Source organism: Ipomoea triloba, chromosome 15, assembly GCF_003576645.1.
Source record: "Ipomoea triloba cultivar NCNSP0323 chromosome 15, ASM357664v1".
NCBI classification, from domain to species: domain Eukaryota; kingdom Viridiplantae; phylum Streptophyta; class Magnoliopsida; order Solanales; family Convolvulaceae; genus Ipomoea; species Ipomoea triloba.
The window spans coordinates 14,248,822-14,259,676 of record NC_044930.1 but is presented as its reverse complement, the minus strand read 5'-3'; the positions used below and the strand labels follow the sequence as shown (position 1 = coordinate 14,259,676).

General features: G+C 33.1%; 1 protein-coding gene across 1 annotated transcript; it reads left to right on the top strand.

The window, feature by feature from the left end:
- Window positions 1-4,829: 4,829 nt before the first annotated feature.
- Window positions 4,830-10,554, top strand: LOC116005626 (pectin acetylesterase 12-like). The gene is made up of 12 exons (XM_031245872.1): window positions 4,830-5,329; window positions 6,333-6,415; window positions 6,998-7,127; window positions 7,259-7,332; window positions 7,555-7,641; window positions 7,726-7,850; window positions 7,984-8,044; window positions 8,497-8,550; window positions 8,909-8,986; window positions 9,091-9,196; window positions 9,280-9,425; window positions 10,248-10,554. The coding sequence occupies exons 1-12, from the start codon at window positions 5,104-5,106 to the stop codon at window positions 10,353-10,355; spliced, it is 1,278 nt and encodes a 425-aa protein (XP_031101732.1). The 5' UTR covers window positions 4,830-5,103; the 3' UTR covers window positions 10,356-10,554.
- The last annotated feature ends 301 nt before the right edge of the window (window positions 10,555-10,855 follow it).

Here is a 10,855-nt window from a genome sequence, read left to right as displayed (position 1 = left end):
TAAAGTAAGGGAATTCCTTGTGCGCAGTAAACATCCTCTCAGATCTGAGTCTGTACAGCTTAGCTCACTATTAGACCCTGTCTGTGAGCCATTATGTCCTATCAGACTGGGTGTGTGAGAGAAGTATAGTTGAACATATTTTTATCCCTATCCATTCTCCTTTCAATTCTCACTGAGACTCAATTGATGACATGTCAAAAATGGTATAAAACAACAAAAGTAAACAAAGGAGGAATAAAACCTTTACTAAAAGTCTGCCATATTCTTCTCTTTCACACACATATATAACAAGTCCGGATCAAATTATATAGAGTAATAGAAACTGTTATGAGCTATTTTTAATAGAACAATCATATGTTTTAAGAAAATGTTTAACATTTTTCCGTACTACTAAAATAATTAATTGTGCGACCACAAATATAACATAAACATAAATGTGTAGTCCAACTATCAGCTTAGGCTTTTAGTTGGATGGAGCACATGATTCAATTTGGTATCAGGTCATGGGTTCAAAACTCTGCGCCACTCGTAAAAAAAGTCTACGGTCCACGTGTTGCTTGGAGCCCATCAAAGTCAACTTTTAGTTGGATGGAGCACATATTATTATAAGATGATGGAATGAAAGTTATTAAACATTTATTTTTGTTCTTTCATTTTTGTAGAGTTAGAGGTATATATAGCAATGGTATAAAGTTAAAGGAGGTATTTGACAAATAGTTGTTAGCGAATTGGGTTAGCGGGTTTGACTAGCTGATAACATTAGCTGGTTGTAGAAAAATATTTGGTAAATTAGCTGTTAACTGATGGGTGATTATATGCAAAATGAATGTATATAATTTATTTTCTCAAAAAACTTATCAAAATGAATGTATATAATTTATTTTCTCAAAAAACTTATCAAAAAAACTGTCTTGAACAACTTTTTGAATTTTAGCGTTTTGGATCAATAAATTGTTACAAAAAGTTGATTAACTAAACACTCATATTGGTTGTTTAACCAAGTCAAATAGCTAATAGTGATCAAACAAGCAAAATTTAACTGATAAGCTAACTATGTTACTAAACAAGACCAAAGACTTAAACAAGTAGCAAAAAACAATTATTGAGGGACTAAAAATAAATTTTTCTATATGAAACTTCTATTTGATAATTTTCAAAACGTTTTATGCACCGGAATTTCTTTTGTACTTGAATTGAATTTCAATTGGACCACTAATGTGAGAAGCGCTCTCCCAACGTTCATCACTTTTTATAATGTTTGAGCATGAAACCTTATGAGTAGATGGTAGGGGCCGGATTTTGACAAATTTTGAAATAAAATATAATGAATTACACGAGTCTGAACTTGTTGGGTTCATTTGCATCCTTAACAGGTGTTTGGTTGGAGGGAATTGCAATTCCTTTCTCACGTAATTTCCACTTAATTCCGAAAGGAACTAAATTCCTTCGTTTGGTCGGAGGGAATTGCAATTCCCTCATTTTCATGGAATTAGAATCCCATGACCCCCCCCCCCCCCACCCACCCGGATTTTAATTCCATGGATTTTAGGAAGAAAAAAAGATAACCTTGAGACAAAATTACCCTCCTTTATTTTAACCTAAAATTGATGTCTAACCTTCACTTCAAAATCATAGAGTGTATTATTCTTCGACTTCCCTTTGTGTATGTTCCTTTAAATATTTATATGCAGCAACTATTCAAAATTTGCATTGTTTATATACAACAATTTTTGTGTATGTTCCTTTGAATTCTTTATATGTATAACCTCTACAAAATTTCCGACTACACAAATCAAATGCTTGTGATTTTTTTAGTTCAAAAGATACGGTAGATGAGTGCTTTTGAATTTAATATGTTATATTTTTTGGGTTTGAGTATGCAAATGGGTCCAATAGATACTTGTCATTTAAGAATATAATAACAATAACAATAATAATAATAATAATAATAACAACAACAACAATGGGCATTTTCGACTTTATATTACTTATTCCATCTCAATTCTCATGTATACCAAACATTGGAATTGAAATTGCCAGTAATTATATTCCCGCATACCAAACACTGGAATTTAAACTCCTACTTTATTCCCGCATTATTCTTTTCCCATGGAATTACAATTCTTTTCCCACCAAATTCCCTCCCTCCAACCAAACGCCCTGTAAAAGTAAAGAGAAAATCTCTATATTATACAATTTGAATTCTTTAAAAAGTTAAACTATATATATGTTAGTGCGAGTTTATATTCCTTTTTGAATTCTTTAAAAAGTTAAACTATATATATGTTAGTGCAAGTTTATATTCCTTTTTAATGTGAGACAAAGTTACTCAAAAGTTTTCCTAAATTTATTTTTTCTAATTTATACATATTTGAAAATAAAATTTTTCATTCACTTATTTTGAACGTATAATATATCAAATTAAACCTCTAACTTAAAATAACTTAAAATTAATTTGGCGCGACCCAAATTGGAGTAAACCCCACTAAATATTATACCACAACATATTCACTTTAAATGTCAATTATAGTTAATATTTTCAATATGAAAAATATTATAGGTTACATTTCACACAACACTTTAGACAAAGGTTAAAAAAAAATTACATTAAATGTCCATAACTACATAATAATGATTTCATAAAAAGTGACGACTTTAAAAAAGTGTTACAAATGTGAAGCATGTTGCATGATGTTCCAATTAAGTGCATCTCATTTATTAAAAATTTAAAAAAAAAAAAAACAAAAACAATAATGCAAAGTATCTTTTACATAATATTTTCATCCATTAATAAATCCAAAATAAATAAATAAAATCATGGACCGCAAATGTGCAATATGCGAAGACAAATACTCCGCATGGGATATTTTGATCAATCCAAACACACCCTTGCACAAAAGATGGCCGAATTGTCTGCATCACGTTCTTTGTCACCATTTTATCAGTATAGTATTGGTCCTATTTCATTGTAGATTCAATTCATATTTCGTTTATATTTTATGTATCTAATTTAATTAATAATAATTAATTCGAATTGTTTAGAATTCAACTTTTGTTTTTATCATTTAATTTAGAAAAATACTATAATTTGTGCATCTCACAAATATGTCAATTATTAATGTCATCCCTGAATTATTAGTGATGTAATACTGTTCCTCAATTTTCAAAACGTAACATATATTGCCTCTCCCATAATAGAAAAAATGAGAAACATTGTTCTTGAAGGAGAACAAACGAAGAAAGAAAAATGGAGGAAAATAAACGTGTTCTTCGAATGGGGATAATGGCAGTAACCACATTTACAGTACTAATAATTCAAGGGAGGACAATATATGTCACGTTTTGAAGATTAAGATACAACATGTCAACATTTACACCACTGATAATTTAGGGGTGACATTGATAATTGGAATATTTGTGAGAGTATAAATTACAATTTTTTTTAATTTATTATTAATGAATAAATTTTATTATATATTTAAAAAGTATTTAAAACGTTTTATTAAATGTAAAATACAAAAAGACATATTTTTTTTTTGATAATAAACTCAAAAAGACATATTTAAAAATTATAAGAAATTGTTAAACATAATTTGCGGATACAAAAAATAAATAAATAAATAAAAGTTACTTTCGAAGGGTCCGCAGAACTTTCATTTTTCACTACTGACCATTAAATATAATTAAAACACATAAAATGAGATCAATTTTTTAAATACATTTTATATGAAAATTTTCATTTATTAATTGGTGTCGAAGTAAAATAAAGTATTAATAAATAAAAAATATGTGTTTAATTAAAATGTATTACACATTCATGTGAATGTGTGATACAGTCCTACATAATATTTAGTTTTTGAAAGGTAACATTTTTCTTTAGCACTACTGACTCTGCTAGAATGTATTTGTGTTAATATCGTCTCAACTAAAGCTCGAGCTATTCCCTTCCATATAGGAGTGCAATCGGGTGCCAACAGACCACAAGGTCTTGGCAGTTAACATTTTATTTTAAACACGTGAAATTTCAAAATATTTTATTCAACAAACATTTTCCATGTTTCCATACATATTAGCCATTATTACTTCTAGTATCTACATTTAAAAAAATATTGTCAACTTTGTATTATTTTAATTTTAACTTTTAATAACATAAAAAGAGCATTGTTTTTTTTTTTTTTCACAATTTTCTACAATGTCATGCAAAAAATATTATCTACTAAAAATAAAAACAACAAAATAATCTTATAATTTAAAAGAATGAAATTTTACAATGTCATACAACGTGGTACCATATAGGTCGTACCATAGTTAATAATCGATCATATAAAATATAAAGAATAAAATCGTATTGCCTCCATGGGCAGCTCAGTTGGTCAGATGGATGAAGTTTGAGAAGAAAGATCAGAGATTGAGTCTCACCAGCTGGTTAGATAGATGAAATTTGAGAAGAAAGATCAGAGATTGAGTAGTCTCTTTAAGAAGAAAGACTAAGGATTGAGTCTCACCCGTATTCAGATAAGTTACCATGATTTTTTCTCTGTCTCATTTTACACGTATAATTTATTATTCATGAGTTAAATCAAAATTAATTATTTGTTATTATTATTTTAGTATTTTTTATATTTAATACGGAGTACTATTTTAATATAATTATAAATTCTATATATTAATTATAAATATAATATTATAAAAATTAAATTGTAAACAAGTAAACAACTTTAATCAAACTTATTAAACATATAAAATAGGAGGCAGGGGTATAATTTTTGTTTAGAAAATTGAAGCGGCGCTGATATAAGTACATGCATGAATTTCCATAAATAAACAAATACATTAGAATTCTTTAAATTACCCGGCAAAAACACTCTCTTTCCACTATTCACTCCCCAAGAAGAGCTTCCATAGATCTGTAATACACCCCCACCCTACCTACATTTCTTTAGGGGAGAAAAATATATATTTCGACATAGATTTGTGTCTGGGGAGGGATTAGTTTAACGATTTAGCCGACTATCAGGCTGTAAAGAGCATTTCTATGTCGTATGTATATTTTGTTTAGTTCACATTATTGCTAGCATTTAGTTTCAAGATTAGGGTAGTGATATGGCTATGGAGAAGCTTAGGATGGGAGTCTGGAAGCTGATTTGCATTGCGGCTTTGGTGGGTGTTGGGGCGGGCTTTGAATTTGACGAGTTTTTCTTCAACAAAACGGAGCTGCCATTCTTAGAATCCGTGTTTAATGGATCTTTTGCTTCGGCCGCAGCCTTTAATTCCAACCCGCTTAGTGTTCCCCTCACTCTCATTCAAGGAGCTGCTGCTAAAGGAGCTGGTACTCTCTCTCTCTCTCTCTCTCTCTACATACACATTTATACATTATTTCTCAAAGTTAAGTAGTTTTTTTACTTTCTGGAAAATTTAATGCTTGATATATAGACTAAGATTATTTTATGTGTATGTACACTATATTGGATTCATGACAGAGCTGCGTGCAGATTTAGTTGTCAAATCTTCTTCCTGTTGGTCTGTTTGAAGATTTTTTAATCCTGCTGGGTAGCATAAATCTTGAATAGATTGCACAATTTTTTTTGTGGGTTTTCTTATTTTCCTTGCTAATTTCATATTATATTCAGCACTTTGTATTTATTTATCGTTTTTTGACTCCATAATTACTAATGTCTTGTTCTAGCAGGTGGGTGGATTTTTATTTTTGATTTTTGATTTTGATTTTATGAAAATTTGGATATTTATTGAATTTGGTATTGGTAACTTGAAAAACAAAGAGCTATTTCTGTTTTTCAGCCGGGGAGTATTTGAATTTCATTTGATCAACGTGGATTGATTGATGGTTTTGTTTATTCACTGTAATTGCCCTACATTGGATTTATCTTGATGATATGAATGATTCAATAACTTAATGTGGTTGTTGAAAACTCTTTCTCATCTGCCTTTCAGATTCTCCCCACCTCCTTGAACCTTATTATTGTTGATTAACTCAGTGGAATTATCTTTCTTGGTGGGCCAGAAAAAAAGATTTATTTTTGGCCTGACGAGGGAAACCCGCAGCCACTGCCCATGCGTGTGCACGGGTAAACCCCGCCTTGTGACCCTAGCCGGCAAAGGACCACAAGGAGGTAAACCAGCCTAGGTTGCCCATAGTTGACCGGCTCAAACCAAGAGGGCTCAAGATTACCTTGTGGTTATAAGTTTGTATACTTAGCCATCTTTGCTGGGGTTACCCCGAAAAAAAGCTTTATTGAATTGACTGTTTGTGGTATAAAACGTCTTTTTTAATCTCAGAATCATTTTCATCTGTGCTTTCTCTTTGTCTACAGTGTGCCTAGATGGAACTTTACCAGCTTATCACATTCATCGGGGGTATGGTTCTGGAGCAAACAGTTGGCTCATTCAATTAGAGGTTTTGCTGGCAACTCTCTGAATAAATGTCATTAATTCTCTGCTATATGAATGCTATATGTTGTATTCAAATTCTCACAGCAACGGAAATTTAAGCATGAATTGTTACTGTCAAAACCATACCAACTGAACACATGATAGTATTCAATGCTTATATAATTATTTTGCAGTGTTTCATTGACTGTGACTTTCAGCTTTTCTGCTAGCCTGTTTGGTATTTCAAAGTCACATGAAATTTTATTTTATTTTTTCTATACTGATATGCTTTTGCCTTTTAGTGTGTTGTCACCCAATGTAGAGAAATTCTTACTTACAAAAGATATTAACGAAAAAAAAGAAATTATATTTATAGACTAAAAAAAGAAAAATTATTTTTTAATGTGACATGTTTGATACGACAATTGTTCATCATGATTATATGAATTGGACCTCTTCCCCTTCTCATTGTGGTTCTAACTCATACATGCTTCCCCTTTCTTCTGGAGAATAATTATGGGAAGCCATCTTTTTAAGACGAAAAGATATATAACATCACTTCTAAGTTTGTTTTGAAATCTAAATTATTAGAGAATTCTCGTGGCAGGGTGGGGGATGGTGTAACAACCTTAGGTCCTGCATTTACCGCAAAACCACAAGACGTGGGTCATCAAGGTTCATGGAAAAGTGGCTTCCATTTACAGGAATTTTGAGCAATAGGGCTGAAGAAAATCCAGGTTTTGTTTTTGATTATATAAATATGTTTAATTTTGACTAACTGCGTATTACAAGGCTTAAAGGGCTCATTTCTTTCTTAACTTCAAAACCTCTGGTAGCATGTTTCCTTAAATTGTCATTATACACGCAGATTTTTACAACTGGAATAGAGTAAAAGTTCGTTACTGTGATGGTGCTTCATTTACTGGAGACAGTGAAAACAGGGTTTGTAATCCTATCTTCTGTTTTTCCATTTGGCTATCATTAATCATCTTTATGTGCCTTGAGCCTTAAAGACAGGTGGATGAATAGTATCAATAAAGTTTCTAATTGTGTCCTTATCTTATTGTTAGTGAAAGACTGGACAGTAAATGAGATATGATTTCAATTTGCATCTATGGTTTTCTCTGCATAATCTTGAAAAGATATAACCGTATCTCTATACAGGCTGCAGGGCTGCAGTTTAGAGGACAACGTATATGGCAAGCAGCAGTGGATGATCTAATGTCAAAGGGAATGCGTTATGCCAGACAAGTAATATTTTCTGTGATGATATTTATTTTCCTTTTTTTTTATTCTTCTGCTATTGCTCTTTTCATAATTTCGATTCTTCTTCAGGCTCTTCTTTCTGGATGCTCTGCTGGTGGTCTTGCTACAATATTACACTGTGATGAGTTCCGGAACTTATTTTCAAGTAATACTAAAGTGAAGTGCCTGAGTGACGCTGGGTTATTTATGGACGCGTAATTCCTGAACTATTGATCCTTCCGCTAATTCTAGAGTATCCTTAATATTCTGCAGATTATCAGAATTTTTTGCTGTTGTTTTTATTGAACTTAATAATTATGATCCTTTATTTTTATTTTTAATTTGCAGAGTGGATGTATCTGGTGGGCGTACCCTAAGGAATTTTTTTGGAGGTGTAGTAAACATGCAGGTATACCACATGTTAAACCCAGTTTGTCACTATTTGTTAGGATCAAACGCTTACCACTATGGGCAGGGCGTTGGACTTCGCCCTTCAGGTCTCTGTCCAACAACCCCCTCCCAGCACCTGCCAATTTTAACTGCATAGTTTTTGTTACCAGTTAGGTTCAAGCGCTTATCACTAAGCCAAAAGTTATAGCTCATAGCGAAGGCACAACTTTATTTTCTTATAGACCATCACATTTTCGAGAGGCAAGGTATTGGACTTGGCCCTTCAAGCCTCCGCCCAACGATCCCCAACCCTCCAATCGCTGGACTTGGCCCTTCAAGCCTCTGCCCAACAATCCCCAACCCTCCAATCGCTGGACTTGGCCTTTGGCCGGCCTCCAGTCATTTGAACTACAAAATTTTTCCTAAATTTCTCTAGTATAACTCACAGTTTACTTCTTTTGTCATTGATAGGGTGCTGGGAGAAACCTGCCAAGATCTTGCACTAACCACCTTGATGCAATCTCTGTAAGTTGTTTTTGTTATTTCTGCCTCCTGGCTCCTGGTTGTTGTACACCTGATGAACTTGGATACACCATATGGCATGAATAAGAGCAATTTTGTAAGAATAGGCTAAAGAAACAACAAAATTGCCCTTATTTGTTCCACATGAAACACCTGCTTGTCTGTTGTTTTTGCTGGAAGGAATTTGAAACTAATGTCATATGTTAATGATGAAATCTGATGCCCTATCAACATGTTCTGGACCAAATTGGAACTTCACTAAAGGTTTTATGAGAAAAGAATGAAATTTACCCCAATAATGGCTTCATGCTTTGCGTTTTCATCTCTAATATTATTGTTTGCAACTTGGGCTCCTTTTCAGTGTTTCTTTCCTCAGAACGTGATCTCCAATGTCAGAACCCCTCTCTTTATTCTCAATGCTGCCTATGATTCATGGCAGGTAACACGGCTAACAGGCTACTTTTGGTAAATTATTTTCTGAAGGGACATCTAAGAATAGAATTATCTCAAGATTACTAAAATTATATTGACTTTGAACTCCAGCTCCAAGCCAGTTTAGCTCCTCCTTCTGCTGACCCTCATGGCAGTTGGCACGGTTGTACACTGAACAATCAGAAGTGTTCTGCGTCACAGATTCAATTTTTGCAAGGTATTATTTTCTATCTGTGGCTTCTTTGCGCCTAACTTTGTAACGTGAGATCCGTAATCTCAATTCATAAGCTTATGAAACAGGATTTAGAAATCATATGCTACTTGCTGTAAGGAGATTCGCGGGTTTTAGACAGAATGGTTTGTTCATAAACTCGTGTTTCGCTCACTGCCAATCAGAGAGGCAGGATACATGGTTTGCTGATAACTCCCCTGTTATTGGTAACAAGGTATGCCAAAGAATTGACAATTTCCCTTGTTTAAACATGGTAATTTTGATTTAGTATTGTACTATTGTTCATGTGAATCACATGACAAGCTTCACCTCTAACAGAGATTATACCATGAGCCCCGGCCCATATAATCTGTGAACTCCTTGCTAGTTTTTTTCATGATATTAAATGTTTACGGAAAAATGGTCAAATAGGCAACTTTACTTAAAAAGTTAATTATGCCTCTAAATTTTTCAAAGGTGCAATTAAGCTCATCAACATGTTATTTTGGTGCAATAAAGCTCAAAAATCAGTTTGTGACCTGTAATAACAAGTCACTAGGGTTTTGGCGATATTTTGACAATATTCTGGTAACATTCCAACCAACTCCAACAATATTCTGGCCAACTCCGGCGGCATCGGAAAAGGCAACCACTGAGTTGCCTTCTCTGTGAGATGGCGACCAGCGACCATTGGATCGCTTTCTCTATGAGACGGCTTGGTCGCCTTCTCCGATGTCGCGTCGGAATGTCTCCAGAGTTGGTTGGAATGTTATCGGAGTTGGTCAAAATGTTGCTGGAGTATTGTCGGGACCTCAGTGACATGCTATACAGGTCACTAATCGATTTTTGGGCTTCATTACGTCAAAATAACATGTTGATGGGCTTAATTGCACTTTTACAAATTTAGGGGCCTAATTGAGTTTTTGAATAAAGTTTAGGTCCACTTGACCCTTTTCCCAATGTTTAGGCCATTGCACTTTTTATTTTTTTATTTTTTTATTTTTGGTAGTTCACGGTTAAATAATTGCATTATTGTATAACTGGGCACAAAATGCAGGCGGTTGCAATCGCGGTGGGAGACTGGTATTATGAACGAGCCATTGTGAGAGCCATAGATTGCGCCTATCCGTGTGATAAGACATGCCACAACCTGGTGTTCAGATGAGCCTTCTGCCTGCATTTTTTTTTTTTTTTTGGTTCGTTCTTTTCTAAGGTTTAGCTCAAATATATGATAGCCTTTATCTGTAGTGTTCCCATTTCCATTGATTTAAAATTTACAATTTACAAATGTTTTTAAAGAGAAGTGAACGAGGACAATAAATACAGCCGATTTGAAGTGTAATGCACATGTCTTACTCCTGTTAGTGTTGATGTGCATGGCAGATTCGCAATATATACCATGACATGGAAACCTAAACAGAAAAAAAAATCAAAGGAATTAGGTTATACTGAGTACGTATTAAGGGTGTGTTTGATTTGCATATGAAAATCAGACTGGGAATGAGAATCTAATATTTGTTAATGGTAATAGGTTTTGGTGAAAGTATTTTGTATGTTTGGTAATATGGTAGAATTGAAATGATTATTAATATTGATGTTTGGTTATGTATAACTTTATAATGTGAATAAAGGCTTTAAAAAATATAAAAATAGAAAATCAAGACA